At 40.3% G+C, this 24,409-nt stretch overlaps 1 protein-coding gene across 1 annotated transcript; it reads left to right on the top strand.

Moving 5' to 3' along the window:
• LOC306852593 (uncharacterized protein) lies at window positions 1-23,112 on the top strand. The gene is made up of 2 exons (XM_079389553.1): window positions 1-669; window positions 21,492-23,112. The coding sequence occupies exons 1-2, from the start codon at window positions 207-209 to the stop codon at window positions 22,811-22,813; spliced, it is 1,785 nt and encodes a 594-aa protein (XP_079245679.1). The 5' UTR covers window positions 1-206; the 3' UTR covers window positions 22,814-23,112.
• The last annotated feature ends 1,297 nt before the right edge of the window (window positions 23,113-24,409 follow it).

Here is a 24,409-nt window from a genome sequence, read left to right as displayed (position 1 = left end):
AGAAGAAGAAGATTAGTTTCACCACGCCCTCTGTTTGTCGTAGTGCTAGTTTAATACAAAGAAATCTTTCTGTTAATAGAAAAATACAGTTTTTGAATCAGGTCAGTAAATAGCTGTAATATTCTCATCCTCAGAGTTGAGACTAAGTGTTGAATCAAGCAGGAATATCTGGAGGACTATCATCTGAACTGAGATCTGCTGTGAAGATGGTGTTTGTTAAAGAAGAGAGTGAGGAGAACATGATTGAACCAGAAACATGGAGAATAAAAGACGAGGAACCAGAAACATGGAGAATAAAACACGAGGAACCAGAAACCCGGAGAATAAAACACGAGGAACCAGAAACCTGGAGAATAAAACACGAGGAACCAGAAACCTTGGAAATAATACACGAGGAGCCAGAAACCTGGAAAATAATACATGAGGAACCAGAAACCTTGGAAATAAAACACGAGGAACCAGAAACCTGGAAAATACATGAGGAACCAGAAACCTGGAGAATAAAACACGAGGAACCAGAAACCTTGGAAATAAAACACGAGGAACCAGAAACCTGGAAAATACACGAGGAACCAGAAACCTGGAGAATAAAACACGAGGAACCAGAAACCTTGGAAATAAAACACGAGGAACCAGAAACCTTGGAAATAAAACACGAGGAACAAGGAGGTTGGTGTTTATTCTTCATTCATCTTTAATGACATTTTATTTATTTATTTTTTAATATCTTAAAAAACAGTTTAATGGCTAAAGTCTGATTACACTATAATTAGCACAAACTGCAACAATAATATGTAAGCAGCATGAATGTAGTCTACATGTTTGTGTTTTTGAGAAAACAACGTTTATGCATGATTAGTGAAAAACTTTAAATTTGAATTGAAATGAATTAAGGCCATGATACACAGAACATTTGATCAAGACTTTTGAGAACTGGATGTGGTAGACTAGAGTTTATGCTACAAAAATGATGTGAAAATCATTCTGCTCACTCATTCACAGAAAACAATATTATGATGCTATGATAAATTATATTTTGAATAATGTGTATAACCAAACAGTTGTTGGACGGATGTCCATCATATTTTTTCCTACTATCAAATGTGCACCAGCTACTGTTTGGTTACCCACATTCTTCAAAATATCTTCGTTTGTGTTCAGCACAAGAAAAATATTAAAGGGTTAGTTCACCCAAAAATGAATATTAGCCCACGCTTTACTCACCCTCAGAGCATCCTAGGTGTATATGACTGATTCTTTCAGACAAATCCAATCAGAGTTATATTAAAAATGATCCTGGCTCATCCAAGCTTTAGAATGGGAGTAGGCAGGTGTTTTTGTTCACAGTCCAAAAGTAGTGTGGCTGATTTTTAACACCGTGGTTGCAATGGACCAACTACCATCGGTGGTGCGGTGTTGTTATATATAATTTATATTAATTGTATATATAATTTCTAAATAAAATGCATATATGAATCTGTCTATATATGTATCTCTCTCTCTCTCTCTCTCTCTATATATATATATATATATATATATATATATATATATATATACACACAAACACATACATACATATACTGCTGCTCAAAAGTTTGGGATTAGTATTAATGTTTTTTTGTTTTTTTTTAATCAACACAAACTCAGCACACCTGAAAAATTGATGGGTGCGTAGGAAAAACATTCCAACAACGATGTTGAATCCAATCAATAAAAATTAATAATATCCCGCCAACTATCAGTCCATGCTACAAACAACGTTTCAGTCCACTGACCTTCATCAAGCAAATGCATACTATTGCAGACAAGACATTTAAAAAAACAAAAACAGATTTGTCTATTCATGTCTATTCACATTCATGCCGATTACATTCATTGGTGGTGACTTTTTGTGATAAACAGTGCAAATTTTTCTTTTTTTTTTGTTGTAAAGTCGTGACGTATTGTCAAGTATGGTGACCCATACTCGAAATTGGTGCTCTGCGTTTAACCCATCCAAGTGCACACACACAGCAGTGAGTAGTGAACAAATGCACACACACACACACACACACACACACACACACACACACACCCACACCCACACCCACACCCGGAGCAGTGGGCAGCCATTTATGCTGCAGCGCCCGGGGAGCAGTTGGGGGTTCGGTGCCTTGCTCAAGGGCACCTCAGTCGCTGGACATTCACTCCCCCCACCTACAATTCCTGCCGGCCCGAGACTCGAACCCGCAACCTTTCGATTACGAGTCCGACTCTCTAACCATTAGGCCACGACTTCCCACTCATAATAATGAGCTCTGCTCTGATTGGCTGTTTCACAGTGCTGCTCAATGTTGAGCTCTGCTCTGATTGGCTGTTTCACAGTACGGCTCATCAGCAAGAAGGAAGCACAGGGAGGAAAATATATATTTTATATATATATCTCTCGCAGTTATATCGTCGGGTAATTATACTGTATTATAAAACGCGGGCATCAGGGAGCCGTTATTAGCGACTCCACCGGGCAGGGACACCGGCTAGGGATAGTAGTAGCTTTTTATTTAATTTTTTTCATTGATATGTTTATTATTGAAATGTTGTTGTTATATGCATGTCAATTTTATTTAATTTCTTTATTTTCTTAAATATGTGGGTAGATAGTATTTATAGAGTTGTAACTTTTTAGTTTTAGTTACTTTTTCTTATTTGTAAGTCGCTTTGGACAAAAGCGTCTGCTAAATGACAAAAGTTAAGTAAGTAAGTAAGTAATATGCGAGGCATTGAAACTGCTTTTGAACGATCCATCGATCGCGTTATAGTTTCACTTTCAAGAGACGCGATCACACAAACTATGTTTACATTATGGAGCAACAGTACTTACCACACATTTCACAAGATCAGATGCTTGTCAGTGGTGCTCAGGATCTGTAAGTCATTCGCCATCATCCTCATCTCTCCTTACTGAGAGTGAAATCTTATGTACTGTAACAGGCTACCGCTAGCAAGGAGCTAACCATGTCCCTTTAGTGGCTCGCGTTATTTGCTTTCTGTGCCTTTCTGAATACAGACACCAACCCATCCCTGCACTTCACACCCCCTGCACGGCCTGGAACAAAACATTTATTTTGTTATTTTCGCTGTTGTCCGCGCTTGTTTATTTACAATACCTGCAGGGCTTCTGATGGTTCGGCCGGCTTAGAACAAGGGCGGGTTTATGCAAATGTTGGGGGCGTAGTGATCCCGACTGTTGCGTCACAGTCGGTGTTATGTTCTGATTCGCCTGTTTTTCAGTGCTCTTTTTTAATCACGAGATTTACATATGAAGGAGGAAACTATGGTGTTTGAGGCTCACTGTATGTCATTTCCATGTACAGAACTGTTATTATTTAAATATGCCAGGGTAAAGACAGTTTTTCATTCTATGGCACCTTTAACATTTAACTAAGATTAATAAAAGATTAATAAATAAATCAACAAATGCAGTACCTCAAGACATTTTTTTGTTCATGTAAAATATACCGCATGTTCTCGACTGGTTACATTTATCTTTAAATTAAAAAAATTACCCCCTTAATATTGTGGCAGTTTTTTTCTCCATGGTATCGAAAATGGTATCGAATATCGATATTTTTCAAGGTATCGTATCGAAGTTAGAAATTCCAGTATCGTGACAACACTAATAACAGTGTAAATTTGCTGTCCTCTCAAAATAACTCAACACAAAGCCATTAATGTCTAAACCGCTTGCCACAAAAGTGAGTACACTCCTAAGTGAAATTGTCCAAATCGGGTCCAATTAGCCATTTTCTCTCCCCGGTGTTATGTGACTCCTTAGTGTTCAAGGTCTCAGGTGTGAATGGGGAGAAGGTGTGTTAAATTTGGTGTTATCGCTCTCAATCTCTCATACTGGTCACTGGAAGTTCAACATGGCACCTCATGGCAAAGAACTCTCTGAGGATCTGAAAAAAGAATGGTTGCTCTACATAAAGATTGTGTACGCATTAAGAAAATTGCCAAGACCCTGAAACTGAGCTGCAGCACGGTGGCCAGGACCATACAGCGGTTTAACAAGACAGGTTCCACTCAGAACAGGCCTCGCCACGGTTGACCAAAGAAGTTGAGTGCACGTGCTCGGCATCATATCCAGAGGTTGTGTTTGGGAAAGAGACGTATGAGTGTTGCTAGCATTGCAGCAGAAGTGGAAGGGGTGGGGGATCAGCCTGTCGGGGGTCAGCCTGTCAGTGCTCAGACCATACACTGTCGTCCCAGAAGGAAGCCTCTTCTAAAGTTGCAAAGACGTTTGCTGAAGACAAGCAGACTAAGGACATGCATTACTGGAACCATGACGTGGTCTGATGAGACCAAGATAAACATATTTGGTTCAGATGGTGTTAAGCATGTGGCGGCAACCAGGTGAGGAGTACAAAGACAAGTGTGTCTTGCCTACAGTCAAGCATGGTGGTGGGAGTGTCATGGTCCGGCGCTGCATGAGTCCTGCTGGCACTGGGGAGCTACAGTTCATTGAGGGAACCATGAATGCCAACATGTACTGTGACATACTGAAGCAAAGACTGGGTCGCAGGGCAGTATTCCAACATGATAACGACCCCAAACACACCTCCAAGATGACCACTGCCTTGCTAAAGAAGCTGAGGGTAAAGGTGATGGACTGGCCAAGCATGTCTCCAGACCTAAACCCTATTGAGCATCTGTGGGACATCCTCAAATGGAAGGTGGAGGAGTGCAAGGTCTCTAACATCCACAAGCTCCGTGATGTCGTCATGGAAGTGTGGAAGAGGACTCCAGTGGCAACCTGTGAAGCTCTGGTGAACTCCATGCCCAAGAGGGTTAAGGCAGTGCTGGAAAATAATGGTGGCCACACAAAAATATGATTATCATCTGTATGGATGCACATCAGCGTGCGATTACTGACTGTATGACCATGTCATGAATACGTATGACTAAAATGGTTTGTATAATTCTGCAATACATTTGGTGGTTATTTTTCCTCAAACAGGGGGGCTGGGGGGACTATAAATATTTTCATAAAAAATATTGCAGGAATCTCATTTTTTATGGTATCGTCTTCAAATTTGAAATATAAAAATATTGACATTTTGGGCCCAATTTGGACATGTTCACTTAGGAGTGTACTCACTTTTGTGGCCAGCAGTTTAGACATTAATGGCTGTGTGTTGAGTTATTTTGAGGGGACAGCAAATTTACACTGTTATACAAGCTGTACACTCACTACTTTATAGCAAAGTGTCATTTCTTCAGTGCTGTTACATGAAAAGATATAAAATATTTACAAAAATGTGAGGGGTGTACTCACTTCTGTGAGATACTGTGCAGGGACGGATTAACACACGGCTACTGGGCATGTGCCCAGGGCACTGGACCAGAGGGGGGGGGGCAGCTGAAATACCGCTACTCCCAGAACGTGATTTCAATCGTGCCCCCTCAGATTTTTGAGGCAATGGTGCATTTTGCATGCAGCTTCTAAAACAGTGGATTTTGAATGCAGCTTCTAAAAGACAAAAAAAAAAATAGCGGAAGAATATTTTTTATATGTAACCTGTTAACCTTTGCCAGAGCGACGATGCACTGAAGCGTTTTTTTTCCCACTAGTTTAATGTTTATGAATGGATTTAACGTGAAAGAATATCATCTTGGCAAACTATATATCATTCTGAAGGTCTAAGCCTCAAGCATCGAGGACAGATCGCTGTTTTCCGATGGAAAGCTTATAAGGAATGTATTTGCTACATTTGTGTAAGCAGTACACATCAAAACATGCAGAATAAAAAAGCAGTACGTACCAGATTCATTGTAATAACGAGTCACAAACGCATCCACTGCTGAAATCCCAGTTTAGTTAGAGAGGTAAGGGTCCACAGAACAACATCCCAGCGAGCACTTTTAGTCCAACGAAACAATAACGTTGTAATAAGGATGAATATTCCTTTGTTTACATTTCATTTCTTCGGGAGAGTTATTGTTTGCGTCCGTTATGGAATAAATTACGCTCAAAAACAGCTTCTTGGTGGTAAAAAAACAACACGGTGTTGTAGCATACAGTTTTACAAACAGAATGAGATCATCCACGGAAAAAAAAGTCTCAGAAAAGCAGAATATAGTTTATTTGAATTTGGCGCTCTCTCCTGAAAGCGTGACGCACGCTGTGACGCAGCTGTCATCTGAGGGGGTGTAACTTAGCGATCTGCTTTTTACATAAAAAACTTCTTTTTTTTTTTCAACATTTTTTATATGTGTGTGTGTGTATCGTGTGGGGAATGTGGCCGTATCTGCATGATTATCATATGTATGGACGGACATCAGCGTGTTTATAACCGACTCTATGACGGCTATCATTGTGATTCAATGATCAGCTATTATTGATTATATGGCCCATCTGTATGATTATCATCTGTATGGATGCACATCAGCGTCTTCAAATTTGAAATATAAACTCATGAGACATGTGGCTTTTAACCCATTACTTTTCTGGATTGCTCCAGGACTTATTTCATGTATTTGTATATGAAATAAAAAAACATTCAGTGTGGAAAAACATTTTTCAAGGCACGTCAGTGTCTATAACTTTTTATCTTTTTGAGCATTATCAACGATGATGGATAGTGTAAATAACCATAAGTATATTTTTTGTTACAGAAAGGGTAGTCGTCTTTTATTTTGAAATTTATATAGTGAAATGGTTGACTTCTGGTTTTAAGCTATGCGCTTTTTCTGAGTTCCTGGGGGAGGCGCGCGCGCTGGCTAGCGCATTGGACAGTGTATAGCTTGTTAGTCCGAATGCGGCAGTAACTTCGACACGGAGCAATGATCAATGTTGAATTCATATTTGCAGCCCCTCCTAAGAGGCAAAAGGTATTTACATAAGCTGATATATGATCTTTTTATTTGAGGCAAGAACGAACACTTTATCAATGTAAGACAGCAGTATGTGAACTATGTTAGTTAATCGGTTAACGTTATATATGTTTTTGTATGCATTCCAGCTCTTACGTTGGTGATATGGTGTATGGATTAAGGTTCAAAGGCAAGGATTAAACATCATAAAACCATCAGTAAAAGTCTCATCCTTGTACGGGGGGGGCCTGTCAAAGTAAGAGCTTCTGCTCCGCGAGCTACATCGACACGGAAATGGACGGTATCAAAGAGCAAACAAGTAAGCTACAAACTGAAATCAATGAAAGGAGATCTTTATTACATCAAGGAGATGCAGAGAGCATGTCAAGACAGGAGTTGAAGGAAGATATTGAACGCAAAGAAACCCAATTAGCCGAACTTCATAAAATGGAGGCTGCGACTGAGTTATCGTTACCCAGGCGTTCAGAGCGGCCTAGTGTGCTAACAGAGAAAATGCTAGCCTACCAAAAGGACGAAATGATAAAAAGGAACAGAAGACTGCCGAGTCTCTACGAACAATGGAAAGGGCTAATCAGAACATCCAGAGAAAGCTTAAAAACTGACTTATCAGAGCATGACTTGTGTGTAATGGCCGATGATATTGAAAAGGGTTTGAACGACATGTTGAAGGTGTACAGTGAAATAAGGGAGCGTACTATGCCATCCGCTGAAACAAGACGCAAAATGGACTCTTGTGAAGCAGTAACTAAGGACATTATGAATATACTTAATGAACGTATAACAGCAATAGACGGTGATTTTGATGCAAGTAGAGAAAGGCAGCGTCTTCATCAGCTACTGTCACATCAGTATGCCCACTCCATCTATGGCACCGCCTCTCAGTCTAGCGTCAGCAAGCAGTCTGACACTTCAAGCATCGCAGTCAGAAGAATTGATGCAGCTGCGGAGTTAGCTGTAAAGGAAGCAGAATATAAGATTGTGCAGGAGGAAATTAACCCTCTGGGGTCTGAGGTCATTTTGGGGCCCTTGAGATGTGTTGACATGCCCTGATATTTGTGCTTATTTCAGCTTCTTAAATCATACTATTGACCAACATGTAATTTTTTTTGTATTCAGCACAAACTGTGCTACAATAATATGTGACCAAGATGGATGTACATGTCTGCATTTCTTAGAAAAAAAATATTATGCGTGGTTAGTAAGTTTTGGGGAAAATAATGTAGCTGAAATAAGGCCATAAAAGCCACACTAAATCGTCCTGAATAAGACTTTTGAGTAATCAGTCTTGTAAGCTAGAATATTTACTTCACAATTATGTGAAAATCATTCAGCTTAGTCATTCACAGAAAACAATATATTGATTTAAATTTTTAAAGACATGTTTTGTGATCTAAAGCCAATATGCGAGGGAGTGGTAGTGGGCTTGAATATTAAGTGATTCTCACCTGACAGACAAAGGGCCCTCCCCTAAAGCTGCTAATGGCCCATCAGTGTGACTGTGACTGAGGCAGGTAAGACAGAGAGTGTGAGGAGACTGAAAAAATGGGGTTTTTAAATGATTTGTATTTTATTTACAACACAGTATAATCAAAACATACATAATGAAGGTCAAAGACACATTATTGTGCACACTGATCTAACCACAGAGATGTGAACAGACTTTGAGTTATTCCTGCAACAGATTACTGTAAATACCTGATATTTACTTATTTCCATGGATTCAAGAAGAAAAAAACACAATCAGTAGCCAAGGATCTTGTTTTACCATAGAATATCAGTGTAGTTGACCATCTGATGCTGGTACAGCACTCTCAGAGGAAAACATCTTGAAGAAAGTCATCAGGATTCATCTGTGGTTCAGGCACCTGGTCCAAAAAAAATAGAAACAACCAAAAAAAAAACATTTGTGAGCATAGACTCATGCATGCTTTGTACTATCGTACACAAAAAAATACATTTTATATCTGAGAAACTAATTATTATTGTTTAGTACGTTATTAAAATCTATTTTTGAACAGAGTACGCTATTAATAATAAACATGTTCTAAACAGACTCGTAGTATTCATCATGTTACAATGTACTCTCATATTACTTGTATTGTTTTATACAGAGCATGAAAACAACAGTTTGGGGAAAAAACAACTATGATTGTGTAGTCATATAGCCTAGTATGCATGATTTTATAGCAGCTGTTATGATTCTGCAGCACTAGACTCAAGTATGCTGTGGACTACAAAAGGATGTACTTTGTACTATAAAAAATTATATTTTATATCGGAGAAACTATTATTGTTTAGCACGCTATTATAATATATTTTTGAACAGAGAAGACTATTAATAATAAACATGTTGTAAACATACTTAGACTCGTATCATTCATCATGTTACAATGTAACGTTACTCTCATATTACTTTTATTGTTTTATCTAGAGCATGAAAACATACTCGTGCCGTAAGAAATTTAAATACAATGAAGTGCCCATCATATTCAAACACTGTAGTCTGGAATTACAGTTTGGGAAAAAACAACTATGATTTTGTAGTCATACAGCCTAGTATGTATGGTTTTATAGTAACGTTAGCTGTTATGATTCTGCAGCCATAGACTCACGTATGCTGTGAACCACAAAAGGATGTACTTTGTACCATAAAAAAGGATATTTTATATCTGAGAAACGAATTGTTATTGTTTAGCACGCTATTAAATCTATTTGTGAACATTAAATATTCTTCTAAACATTCTTAGATGCGTAGCATTCATCATGTTGTCGGTTGGGAAAAACCCAACTAAACGCGTTCAAGTTTGTCACAATAACACGCTAACTAATGCAAAAAAGAAGCATTTACTTACTCAGATCGATCTTCTGTATGAACTGTTGCACTTATTCTGAGGTGAATCCAGCCTTTAGTCAGCGCATCTCCTTCCAGAAACGAGCAGCAACAGAGTCTCGTGATTGTTTGTTGTTGGGCGTCTCCAAGCGCGCGCGCGCGTCACGTGGTTATTTACATGTGAACACGAGGGGGCGGGATCTCATTAGAAATAATGAGTTAGACTGGACAGACTGAACATGGTGTCGGTTTCATACTGATTACTTTATCACAGAACATTTGTTTTCGATAACACTTACTTCGTTTGAAAGCAGACACTTTAGGCTTTCTATAGAGATAACTCTCATGTTTCTGTGTTGAGTATTCGCTGAGTTACACTTCATTTTAGTGACGCGTTACTATAAACATATCGCGGAGACGGAGAAGACAGAGAGCGCATCCTGTTGGTTTTCTTTTTTTTTCCAAAACCACAAAGTTTTGTTGTAATCGTGAGTGTACTCAAAAAAAAGTAGACACTTAACAGTTTCGATTGATGTATAACACTTATTTGTGTGACCAAAATCAACAGAGTACTTTTAGTGTCTTTTGCACTTATCGTAAAAAAACCGAGTTCGTATCGCCGGCGATACGGCGGGCCCCAGAGGGTTAAACAAAGGGAAAAAATGAAAGAGATAGAATCCGAACTTGAGCGTTTAAAGGCAGAAAAGGAAATGCAAGCTGATCGCGCGAAACTTGAGATCTACGACAGAGAAATAAACATGGATGTGGATAGTCAGCAAATACAACCAACCAATATTCCTTTCTCTGTTGACCACCAATCTATTCATGAAGTGCCAGCTCCCTCTAGTGGCTTACCTCCATTAATGCCTCAAAACAATGTGTCTATTCATATGTCAAGTCACACGGTGAACAACCCAAATCCTCAAATTGACGCTCAAACGCCTCTCACAGACATTTCCCAGTTGGCCCAAGCAATTCAAAACAGTATAGCTATAAACAGAATTCCAGTACCAATGCTGACAGTGTTCAGCGGAGATCCAATTAACTACATTGAATGGAAGGCTTCATTCTCTTCACTTGTAGACTGCAAAGACATCTCACCTGCTGATAAGTTGCACTTGCTCAAGAGGTACGTTACAGGCCCAGCAAAAAATTGTCTTGAGGGCACATTCTTTCGCAGCGATCAAGAGGCATACAAGGACGCATGGCAAAAACTTGATCAACGTTATGGACCGCCCTTTATCGTTCAGAGAGCTTTCAGAGACAAACTGTCAAAATGGCCTAAAATAAGCTCAAAAGACGCTGAAGGATGTTACGACCCTATGGTTTTGCTGTGTTTTGGTCTGTTGGTTTGTGTGTGTCTGCCCAGGTTGCTGCTGATTGGTTCCTGCAGACTCATTGATGTCGTCCTCTGATTGGTCTTCTCTCCCTTTTAAACAGGATGACAGCATTTCCTTTGGAAGGGGGGGGGAGGCCATTTTGTAAACTATGCTGTCGCTGGTTGACTCTGTTTGTATGCCTAGAGATATTGTTTGTGAGCGAGATTGTTTGGATATTAGTTGGTTGTATAACACTACTCCTGACCCTTGCCTGTTGTGTTATTCTGATCTTGAATTATCCCTTTGAACTTGATGTCTCTCTGTAAATATTTATTGTAAATACTGTAAATAGCTAATGATTGGGAAAGTAAGGAGTCAGACGCCATCTTTTGTTTTTGTAACGTTTGGATTTTTGTTTTGGATTAGGCAGTTAGGTTAGAGAATTGTATTTTTGTTTCTTTATTTTGGTAGGGAATTTAGGGGGTCTAATATTTAGAATGTTTTGTTAATTATTTTGGCACTGTCGGCTCCTGAAAGTGAACTCCCAAATAAAAACTCAAAAGAAGTTGACTGTTCACACTCGTTTTCTTTCCATGTTGTGCTCTACCCCTAGACGGGGCGTAACATGGAAATTGGGGGCTCGTCCTTTCTTGCTAAATTAGTAGCACGTCCATTTTGTCTGTTCCAGGGGGAGATAGTGAGTTATTTTATTCTGTTGTGGTTTCTCTTTGACTGGGATTTTTCTTTTTGTACGGGAGGAATTACGGTAATCAGTATGTCATCCAAATTTGAACTCGATAAATTCACGATCGCACCGACAGTAGAACAATTTGAGAAATGTCGTAAAGACGATTTGTTAGTGATTGCAGATTTCTATGATATAGTTGTACCTCGAAAGGCGTTGAAGAGAGAGATTAAGGAGGCACTGCGCACGGAGCTTGAAAAACACAACATTTTGCCTGGTGAGAGTGTGGTTACAGGTGTTGCAATAACTTCGCTATCTGACGATTTGGAAACTGCGGAGGCAGAATTCAACTCCAAAGATGCGGCTCGCATGGATCCTGTTAATCCTTCTCCGGTAAAAGACCCCTTACTGGCTGTCCGGTTGAAAGAACTGGAAGTGGAACTAAGCCGAAACCAATACCAGAGTCAGCTGTTGCATGTCCGAGCGGTGGAGCTTGAGACACAGCGAGATATCCGGTTGAAAGAGCTGGAGCTCGAATTAAAGTTCGGGCAGGCTAAGCAGTTCCAGTCTCCAGTGTTACGGGGAAATACTCCTGTGCAGACGCCGGTAATCACTTCTCCTTCTCGCCCTGTAATGTCACCCGTGTCTACGGTAAGTCCTGATTTTGATATTAGTAAACAAATTTCATTAGTCCCTACGTTTAGAGAACGTGAAGTTGACACGTATTTCACTGTGTTCGAGCGCATTGCAGCCACGTTAAAGTGGCCGAGAAATATTTGGCCTTTATTGTTGCAGTGTAAACTTGTCGGGAAAGCACAAGAAGTATGTTCGGCATTGACACTTGAACAAAGCATGAGTTATGATTCAGTTAAAGCGGCTGTATTAAGAGCGTACGAACTTGTTCCGGAAGCGTACCGTCAAAAATTTAGGGCTCATGTGAAAAATCCCAGTCAAACGTTTGTGGAGTTTGCACGTGAGAAGGCTACATTGTTTGAGAAATGGTGTGTAGCGAGCAAAGTTACCACTTTTGAGCAGTTAAAAGAGCTAATTTTGATGGAAGAGTTCAAAAACTGCATTTCAGAAAAGGTGGTAGTTTATCTCAACGAACAAAAAGTTTCATCCTTAACTGAAGCTGCTGTTTTTGCAGATGAATTTGTGCTCACGCACAAGGTTGCTTTTCAGTCCTCACGTTTATCACATCGCACTGCTGTGAATCGCAACTATAGTTCTAAGAGTGCAGATGCTGTACCCCCAGATAATCACACAGCTGTACCCCCAGATAATCACACAGCTGATTTCCATGTTACGCCCCGTCTAGGGGTAGAGCACAACATGGAAAGAAAACGAGTGTGAACAGTCAACTTCTTTTGAGTTTTTATTTGGGAGTTCACTTTCAGGAGCCGACAGTGCCAAAATAATTAACAAAACATTCTAAATATTAGACCCCCTAAATTCCCTACCAAAATAAAGAAACAAAAATACAATTCTCTAACCTAACTGCCTAATCCAAAACAAAAATCCAAACGTTACAAAAACAAAAGATGGCGTCTGACTCCTTACTTTCCCAATCATTAGCTATTTACAGTATTTACAATAAATATTTACAGAGAGACATCAAGTTCAAAGGGATAATTCAAGATCAGAATAACACAACAGGCAAGGGTCAGGAGTAGTGTTATACAACCAACTAATATCCAAACAATCTCGCTCACAAACAATATCTCTAGGCATACAAACAGAGTCAACCAGCGACAGCATAGTTTACAAAATGGCCTCCCCCCCCTTCCAAAGGAAATGCTGTCATCCTGTTTAAAAGGGAGAGAAGACCAATCAGAGGACGACATCAATGAGTCTGCAGGAACCAATCAGCAGCAACCTGGGCAGACACACACAAACCAACAGACCAAAACACAGCAAAACCATAGGGTCGTAACAAGGATTAAGAACATTTGCAGACTTTTTAAATGCATGTCTCCAAGCTACACCATACGTAAAAGGACTTGAAATACTAAGTGACTGTGAAGAAAATCAAAAGTTACTACAGAAAGTTCCTGACTGGCTGGCAGCCCGCTGGAATCGACAGGTCACAGTTACACTTATGGACGGCAAAGATTTTCCCTCTTTTAAAGACTTTGCACAATTTGTGGCAGTCGAAGCGGAGATCGCATGCAACCCGATCACTTCTTCATATGCTCTTCACTCATGCAACGCATCTCACGAGAAAAAGTTCACAAAAGACTTTAAACCAAACAGATGCACGCAAGTCTTCACAACGCAAGCCTCGGCACAAACCAACAAGGCAAGGACAAGTTACACAAAAGTAAAGGTACCCTGCATGTTTTGCAAAGATGAAACCCATCAGTTGTCAAAGTGCTCTAACTTTTCAGATCAGCCCTTAGAAGAGAAACGCACATATGTTAAGGACAATAAACTGTGCTATGGATGCTTAAGGATTGGCCATAACGTCAAAGATTGTCGCCATCGTCACACTTGTGACATTTGCAACGGAAGGCATCCCACTTGTCTGCACAATGACAATTACAAGGCATATGAAAGGTCTCGAAGCTATGAAAACACCACTTCAAGCACTCCAAATGAAACTGCAGCAGTCACAGCTCTCAACGTAACTAAGGTGGGTCAGTCAAGTAGCACATCCATGATTGTTCCTGTGTGGGTGTCTACGGTTCAAAGCCCGTCTAAAGAGCAATTAGTCTACGCACTCCTAGACACACAGAGTGGCAGCACATTTGTCTGTGAAGAATTAAGCAAACAGCTTCGAGCGGACACTCACCCCGTAAAGTTAAAGCTAACTACCATGCTTGGCGTTCACTCTATTTTTAATAGTCACAGAGTAACTGGAATGCGTGTGAGGGGTTATGACTCAGACATTTGCATCGACTTACCCCCTTCATATACCAAAGACTTTATCCCAGTTAACTATGACAACGTACCCACTATGGACACAGCAAAGCAATGGCCCCACCTGACAGAAATTACTGATAAGTTACCACCTCTTCTGAGTTGCGATGTTGGACTACTTATAGGATTTAACTGTCCCAGAGCTTTAGCTCCAAGACAAGTTCTACTAGGAGAAGGTGAGGAGCCATATGCTATCCGTACGGATCTAGGGTGGAGTATCGTTGGAGGCTCCGCACCAGAGCTCAATGAAACTCAGTCAAGTTTGTGTCATCGAATCACAATAAAGGAATTACCCATTGCAACTCCCATGGACGTGATTAATGTGCTAGAGTCAGATTTTAAGGACACAAAGGCAAGTGACAACACAGTCTCACAAGAGGATCTCATCTTTTTGGACAAACTCAAGGAAGGAATAAGAAAAAACGAACAAGGACACCTCTTCTGAGTTGCGATGTTGGACTACTTATAGGATTTAACTGTCCCAGAGCTTTAGCTCCAAGACAAGTTCTACTAGGAGAAGGTGAGGAGCCATATGCTATCCGTACGGATCTAGGGTGGAGTATCGTTGGAGGCTCCGCACCAGAGCTCAATGAAACTCAGTCAAGTTTGTGTCATCGAATCACAATAAAGGAATTACCCATTGCAACTCCCATGGACGTGATTAATGTGCTAGAGTCAGATTTTAAGGACACAAAGGCAAGTGACAACACAGTCTCACAAGAGGATCTCATCTTTTTGGACAAACTCAAGGAAGGAATAAGAAAAAACGAACAAGGACACTATGAGATGCCTCTTCCTTTTAGACAAAGGCCACACTTACCCAACAACCGAAAGCTTGCTGAAATCAGACTCGAACACTTAAAGCGAAAGTTCAACAAAGATGCAAATTATAAAAAGAGACTATATAGCTTACATGAAAGACATAGTTGAAAGGGATGATGTCGAAGAAGTACACAATGACGGAAAACAAGGTGAACGATGGTACATTCCCCATCACGGGATATATCACCCCAAAAAGCCCACTAAACTACGTGTTGTGTTCGATTGTTCAGCCAAACACAATGGTACAAGTCTAAATGATCATCTTCTCCAAGGGCCAGACCTGATTAACAATCTTAACAGGCATCCTCCTTCGGTTCAGACAACATCCTGTTGCTCTAATGTGCGATATAGAGAAGATGTTTCACCAGTTTCACGTTCCGCGTTGCGACAGAGATTACCTGAGTTTTCTGTGGTGGAAAAATGGTAACACAGAGACACAGCCACAGGTATACCGGATGAAGGTACATCTTTTCGGTGCAACATCATCTCCAGGGTGTGCAAATTACGGTCTAAGGTATTTGGCTAAAGAACACTGTCACACACATCCTGCAGGATCTGAGTTCATGGAAAGGGATTTTTATGTGGACGATGGAGTCACAAGCACAGACACAGTTGAAAAGGCAATACAGCTCGCACAAGAGGCCACAGAGATATGCAAACAAGGAGGGCTCCGTCTACACAAATTTATCTCAAACAGCCCTGCTGTTCTACAAAGCATCCCGCAATCTGAATGTGCAATAGAGACAAAAACAAAGTGCTTGACATTCAAAGATATGCCACAAGAAAGGGCCTTAGGCATCAAATGGAACGTCGAAAGGGATTGTTTCAGATTTGATAACACTTTAAAGGACCAACCAGCAACACGTCGAGGTATCTTATCTACTGTTGCATCCATCTACGACCCCCTTGGGTTCCTGGCGCCATTCGTGCTTCATGGAAAAAGGATCTTACAGGAAATGTGTCACCAAGGTATCAACTGGGACGACTCCCTGCCAGAAGCACTGAGGCCAAGGTGGGAAAGCTGGCAACATGACTTTGCCAACTTAGACAAGGTAAACATAACTCGCTGTTACTTTCCTGCTAGTTTTGGAGAACTTAAAGAAATAGAGTTGCACCACTTTTCTGATGCGAGCACGAGTGGTTACGGACAATGCACCTATTTAAGAGCCAAAAATGTCAAAGAGGAGATCCACTGTTCATTAGTAATAGCCAAAGCCCGTGTTTCTCCTACCAAGCTAACTACAATTCCCAGACTCGAGCTAACTGCAGCTGTAGTTTCAGTCTCAGTTAGTAACTTGTTGAGAGATGAACTCTGCTATGCTCAAATCAAAGAGCATTTCTGGACTGATTCAAGAGTAGTTTTGGGATACGTAAAAAATGAGGTACGGCGTTTCCACACTTTTGTAGCGAATAGGGTCCAAAAGATTCGCCAAAGTACAAACCCTCAACAATGGTTTTACGTGCCTTCGGAAGAGAACCCAGCCGATAGCGCATCTAGGGGTAAATCTGTCACTGAGCTTCTCTCATCTAACTGGTTCACAGGCCCTTCCTTTCTCTGGGAGAGGGACCTGCCCATACCACAAAAGGTAGAGCTAGAGTTGTCTCTTGGTGATCCAGAAGTCAGAAAAACACAGGCAATGTTAACCACAATTACAGAGACATTCAGCCTTGCAGAACGTTTGTCTAAGTTCTCGTCATGGTCCAAAGCAGTCAAAGCTGTAGCACGACTCATAAGGAGGGCCAAGAAAGTGAAATCAGATGCTCCGGCTACAGTGAGTGAACAAGAAAGTGCATTACGTGTCATCATTCAGGATGTACAAACACACACATATGGAAAGGAGATAAAGCTATTAAACAAAGGCAATCAGCTCCCACACCACAACAAACTGTTCCACTTAGACATTTTCAGGGATACAGATGGTCTCATCAAGGTCGGAGGGAGACTTTCATCTATCAAAGACTCTTTCAAACACCCGATCGTAATTCCAAAAGAGCATCACGTGACTAAACTCATAATAGCTCATTGTCACGACAAGGTAAAACACCAAGGAAAAGGCTTCACCACAAATGAAATCAGATCCAGCGGTTATTGGATCCCAGGGATGAGCAGAACCGTTGCTTCTTTCATCCGCCAGTGTGTCATTTGTCGTAGACTTCGCAAGGCTCCGGAGGGTCAGAGAATGAATGACCTGCCAGCAGAACGCTTAGAGCCCTCTCCACCCTTCACATATTGCGGTATGGACTGTTTCGTCCCTTTTGTAACTACAGAAGGACGAAAACAACATAAAAGGTATGGACTTTTGTTCACTTGTTTTTGCTCTCGCGCCATTCACATTGAACTTTTAGGAGACCTATCCACTGACACATTCATTAATGCACTAAGGTGTTTCATTTCTATCAGAGGGGAAATTCGACAAATCCAATGTGATCAGGGAACAAACTTTGTTGGCGCAAAGAATGAGTTTAAAACTGCCCTAAGTGAACTGGATACTCAAAGACTGAGTACTTATCTGTCCCAAAAGCAGTGCGACTTTGTGATGAACGCACCACACTCCAGTCACGCAGGTGGAGTGTGGGAACGCCAGATAAGGACTGTCAGAAGTGTATTGAATACTACTCTGTCACTTGCACATGGTAGATTAAATGATGCTTCACTAAGGACTTTATTCTATGAAGCTATGGCCATAGTAAACAGTCGCCCACTGACTGTGGACAATCTTAACAACCCTGACAGCTTGGAACCGCTTACACCTAACCATCTGCTCCACTTGAAATCCAGCACAACACTGCCCCCACCTGGTGTCTTCTCAAAAGAGGACCTCTATGGAGCAACGAGATGGCGTCGTGTGCATTTTTTGACTGAACAGTTCTGGTGCAGATGGAGGCGTGAGTATCTGCAAAACATTATTGCTAGACAGCGCTGGCACTCACCAAAAAGAAATCTAAGAGAAGGTGACATTGTGTTGGACATTGATGAACTGTCACCCAGAGGTGAATGGAGACTCGCCAGAGTCCTGGAGACCGTTAGCAGCAAGGACGGACGCGTGCGAAGAGTGAGAATTTCTTTTGGAGACAGGAGACTGAACAACAAAGGTCAACGCAGTAATAAGCTCTCTAGTGCAGAGCGTCCTGTGCAAAAGCTAATTCTGATATTAGAATGTTCATAAGATAAAAGAAATGGTTACTCCTGTTTTGGAAATTCTTCGTTGTTGTTGTTATCTTGATATAACAAATCACTCATAATTTGGTGGGAGTGTAAATAACCATAAGTATATTTTTTTATTTTTTATATAGTGAAATGGTTGACTTCTGGTTTTAAGCTACGCGCTTTTTCTGAGTTCCTGGGGGAGGCGCGCGCGCTGGCTAGCGCAGTGGACAGTGTGTAGCTTGTTAGTCCGAATGCGGCAGTAACTTCGACACGGAGCAATGATCAATGTTGAATTCATATTTGCAGCCCCTCCTAAGAGGCAAAAGGTATTTACATAAGCTGATATATGATCTTTTTGTTTGAGGCAAAAACGAACACTTTATCAATGTAAGACAGCAGTATGTGAACTATGTTAGTTAATCGGTTAACGTTATATATGTTTTTGTATGCATTCCAGCTAGGGCTGAACGATATGGACAAAATTTCATATCTCGATTTTCATGCCAGATATCTCGATATCGATACGATACGATATGACTACGGGTTCGGTGAAAACCAAGCATTTCTCAGAAAAATAAAAACGTCATAATACAAAAAAATTTGGAAAGTGTAGTTTTATTTTTAAGAACTCACTGGTGGACGTCGACTCGTACGGCGTAAAGGCCCTTTCACACAGGACGCGGCATGCGCTGCGCTATGAAACCCATTCATTTCAATGGCTTGCGCTGCGCGAGGGCGGTTAGTTGCTGCGCCGACCAAAGCGCACGCGCAGCGGAGCGCACCAGCGACGAGCTTGCGCGCGCGCCGCGGTCAAAGTTCAAAATAGTTCAACTTTTGCCGCTGCGCTCTGTGACGTTTCCCCGCGCGGCCAATAGAAACGGGGCATCCAAACAAGCGCCGAACTCAAAATGGATGAACAGCTGATTCTCTGTGTCTGAATTTCCAGAGCTATACTATACAAGTTTGCGGTCGAATAGGGACCTCAGCGGTGCATTCAAGGGCACTCGTAAAACTGATGTTCGTTGTGTGACTGCCAGAGTTGTATGCAGGGCGGGGCGAGCGCGGAGAGGGGAAATCTATATCGTCTATATCGTTGCTTTTTTCGATAGTAATATCTTGAAAGTTCATATCTCGATATAGATACGATAACGATATATCGTTCAGCCCTAATTCCAGCTCTTACGTTGGTGATATGGTGTATGGATTAAGGTTCAAAGGCAAGGATTAAACATCATAAAACCATCAGTAAAAGTCTCATCCTTGTATGGGGGGGGGGGGGGCTGTCACAGATAGTAAAGCATAGAGTGTCTTCTTTCCAAAGATACCTAATTTGTTTGTGTAGCACACTTTGTCAGGAACTGTTACCATTTTAATTTAGGTAGGTTATTTTCACCTGTGAGGCCCCAAATGAGGGGTGATGGGTAACAGGTTAATAAACAATCACACTGGTGTGATTAGATTATTCAGTGCGGCACATGGTCAACTGCTAAATTAAAATCTGCGTTCACTCAACTTCGCTGGCTGGCATGGAGCCAGAGACAGCCGCGTTTTTCTACAGCACTGAGCATTATAACCAACCACACATTATTCTGTTGATCTTATGAGTACAATGGCCAATAAGAGGCGTTCAGATGAGTCATCGCTGCAACAGCTCTTTTGTTCAGTGCGCGCGCTCCCTGAATTAATTCTCTCTGCCGATTTCTCTCATCAGAAACAACAAAGTGCAGAGGTGCGTACGATGTAAGCAAGATATTAATTTCACAATGTAAGCAACTTCAGTGAAAAATGGGAGTTTTTGAGAGTGCTTTAATTCTGGCTAAGTCAATGATAATGTTCTTTGTAAATGGAGTGTCTATTTACACTTAGTGCAAATAGCCCACCTTTTGGCAGAGGCTATTTACAATAATTCCGCCCACCAAGTGTGATTGGGACTATCAAGATTATAAAAAGCTGCTATAAACCAACCGTTTCAGTGGCACAGATGGTAAAGAGCGTACTGTAATAGTTTTAACGCGATCGACCAGGGTTCGAACCCGCCTTTTGCCAAACTTTTTTTCTCCCTTTTCAAATCTCATATCAGATCGTAAAGGCATTTATTTTTATTAAAAATTAAAGAAATAACCGAAACGTTGAAAATAATGTATCAGGTAGGGTTAGGGTAGGTGTAGGGAGGGCTTTATTGTATCAATAAGGTAGCATCCATTTAATAATCTGAATTAAAATGATAATTTACACTCAATATGTTATTATTGCATACTGTCTTATAATGTAATACAATACTGAAGTGCAATTGCCACTATTTTGCAACAACTAGTATAAATAGCAGAAAATCCTGCTATTTTAACATAATGTAAATATAATCTATAGCTATATATATATATATTTGCACTTAGTGTAGATAACATATCGCTAAAAATACTGCTATTTTCACTTAGTTTAGATAATTTCCATTGCTATTTGAACTTAAGAAAAATGACCGCAATTTCAACTGAGGAGGGCCTATAATCATCCTATAATACCTCTGCGTCATAATCCGTCCCTGATACTGTGTATATATATATATATGTGTGTATGTATGTATGTATGTTATATAACAATGTAATAATATTTAGTGTTTTCACATCTAGGTGGAAAAAAATTGTAATTTGTACAACTGCCTGTTCAAAATAAATGAAATGAAACCGAGCATAGTAGACTTTCTTTTTTTCTCTGTTGTACCGAAATCGTATCGAACCGTGACCCCCGAACCGAGGTACACACCGAACCGTAACATCTGTGTACCGTTCCACCCCTAGTATTTACAGACCTTAAACATTGAATAGGGTCACTTTTATGTTCACGATTCTCAACTTTGAACAATTTACAAAAAATTAACAATTTTTACTTTTATTTCAGAGTTCATTGAAGAAAAAGAGGAGCATGAAGAATCAACTGAAGTTGAGGAGAAAAATGTCAAAACTGGAGGAAAACCTTTGAGTTGCTCTCATATCAAACAGAAAGATTTAAAGAAAAGAAGAGCCAATAAATCTTTCACCTGCACTCAGTGTGGAAAGAGTTTCACACACAATACAAGTTTTGTGTGTCACATGAGAATTCATACGGGAGAGAAACCATGCACTTGTCATCAGTGTGGGAAGAGTTTCACACAATCAGCAAACCTTAAGGTACACATGAACATCCACACTAGAGAGAAGCAGCACCCATGCAATCAATGCGGTAAAATATTTTTATGGGCTTCAGTTCTGAAGAAACACTTGAAAGTTCATGCAAAGGAGAAGCCACATTTATGTAATTTGTGTGGTAAGAGTTTTTCACAAAATTTGAAAGTACATCAGAAAATACATACTGCTGTGGAAGAGTACACCTGCTTTGAGTGTGAAAAGACTTTTAGTTCAGCAGCCTATTTAAAACTGCATGAGAGGATCCACACTGGAGAGAAACCTTATAAGTGTTCACACTGTGACAAGATGTTCAGTCAGTCAACACATCTGAAAACACATGAGAGGATCCACACTGGAGAGAAACCTTATAAGTGTTCTCACTGTGACAAGAGATTCAGTCATTCAGGAGACCTGAAAACACATGAGAGGATCCACACTGGAGAGGAACCTTATAAGTGTTCACACTGTGACAAGAGATTCAAAAATTCAGGAGACCTGAAAAGACATGAGAGGATACACACTGGAGAGAAACCTTATAAGTGTTCTCACTGTTACAAGAGATTCAATCGTTTACAAAATCTGAAAACACATGAGAGGATCCACACTGGAGAGAAACCTTATAAGTGTTCACGCTGTGACAAGATATTCAGTCAGTCAACACATCTGAAAACACATGAGATGATCCACACTGGAGAGAAACTTTATAAGTGTTCTCACTGTGACAAGATATTCAATCAGTTACCAAATCTGAAAACACATGAGATGATCCACACTGGAGAGAAACCTTATAAGTGTTCACACTGTGACAAGAGATTCAATCATTCAACACATCTGAAAACACATGAGAGGATCCACACTGGAGTGAAACCTTATAAGTGTTCACACTGTGACAAGAGATTCAAAAAGTCAGAACACCTGAAAACACATGAGAGGATCCACACTGGAGAGAAACCTTATAAGTGTTCACACTGTGACAAGAGATTCAATCAGTCAACACATCTGAAAACACATGAGAGGATCCACACTGGAGAGAAACCTTATGTGTTCTCACTGTGACGAGATTCAATCAGTCAACACATCTGAACACACATGAGAGGATTCACACTGGAGAGTAACTGTATCACTGCACTGCACGTGGGAAGTGTTTCATTCCGTCATCTTTTATACACAGTCATAAAAAAAAAAAACACACACAAAAGGGCCCTGTGCACACGGAGACGCGTTTAGCTGTACATGTACATATTTGGTATCGTACTGGCGTTTTGTCCAGATGGATCCATTGTTTTGGAAGCCTCAAACTGCTATTTTATGAAAGCGGGTCCCAGAGTGGATAAATCTCAATGTGGTAAACAACTAATAAACAAATACAATTTTTAAAAAATGTACTAGAAGAAGTAGGGGGCAACCCCAACATAGCCTCTTTGTTTGAGTTTGACAGTGAAACAAGCGGCGCATGGAAAAGTATTTCTACCAAGAAGCCGTATACATTTCTATGTGAAGATCCTAAAAAGGCAACTGATTATCGTTCAGTTACTAAATGTGGTAAATATGTGATGGCAGTAAAGCAGGGTACAAAGATTAAAACTCTGGTAAGATCCTTGCTTAAATAATTAACCAAGCAAGTTAAAAGATCAAAAGCAGATGAGTAATAAACAAATGTAAAGGATAAAGTTTGATCAAATGAAAAATGATCAAAAAACTAAGAGCAAAAATTACAATATTAAGCCTGATTAATTGCATAAAGGGGATGTAGTGATATGCATAAGAATACAATTACCCTGCCTCATTGTTTGATGCATGTATTTAATATACTATAATAGCCTATTACAATATTACTTTGTTACCTCATGTGGGCAATTACGTAACTGCTCCATAGGTATTTCAAATACGATGGGCCTCATTTGTGAAACTTGCGTAAATACAGGTGCTGGTCATAAAATTAGAATATCATGAAAAAGTTGATTTATTTCAGTAATACCATTCAAAAGGTGAAACGTGTATATTAGATTAATTCATTACACACAGACTGATATATTTCAAATGTTTATTTCCTTTAATTTTGATGATTATAACTGACAACTAATGAAAGTCCCAAATTCAGTATCTCAGAAAATTTGAATATAGTGAAAATGTTCAATATTGAAGACCCCTGGTGCCGCACTCTAATCAGCTAATTAACTCAAAACACCTGCAAAAGCCTTTAAATGGTCTCTCACTCTAGTTCTGTAAGCTACACAATCATGGGGAAGACTGCTGACTTGACAGTTGTCCAAAAGACGACCATTGACACCTTGCACAAGGAGGGCAAGACACAAAAGGTCATTGCTAAAGAGACTGGCTGTTCACAGAGCTCTGTGTCCAAACACATTAATAGAGAGGCGAAGGGAAGGATAAGATGTGGTAGAAAAAAAGTGTACAAGCAATAGGGATAACCGCACCCTGGAGAGGATTGTGAAACAAAACCCATTCAAAAATGTGGGGGAGATTCACAAAGAGTGGACTGCAGCTGGAGTCAGTGCTTCAAGAACCACCACGCACAGACGTATGCAAGACATGGGTTTCAGCTGTTGCATTCCTTGTGTCAAGCCACTCTCGAACAAGAGACAACGTCAGAAGCATCTTGCCTGGGCTAAAGACAAAAAGGACAGGACT

Source organism: Barbus barbus, assembly GCF_936440315.1.
Source record: "Barbus barbus genome assembly, chromosome: 3".
In the NCBI taxonomy this organism is placed as follows: domain Eukaryota; kingdom Metazoa; phylum Chordata; class Actinopteri; order Cypriniformes; family Cyprinidae; genus Barbus; species Barbus barbus.
Note: the sequence above shows the minus strand (reverse complement) of the source record. Positions and strands in the feature narration are given on the sequence as shown.

Bases quoted from the DNA above. Each gene is read 5' to 3' on its own strand.
- LOC306852593 (XM_079389553.1), top strand. From the start codon at position 207: ATGGTGTTTGTTAAAGAAGAGAGTGAGGAGAACATGATTGAACCAGAA. The intron at 670-21,491 runs GTTGGTGTTTAT...CTTTTATTTCAG, and splicing joins AAAACACGAGGAACAAGGAG to AGTTCATTGAAGAAAAAGAG.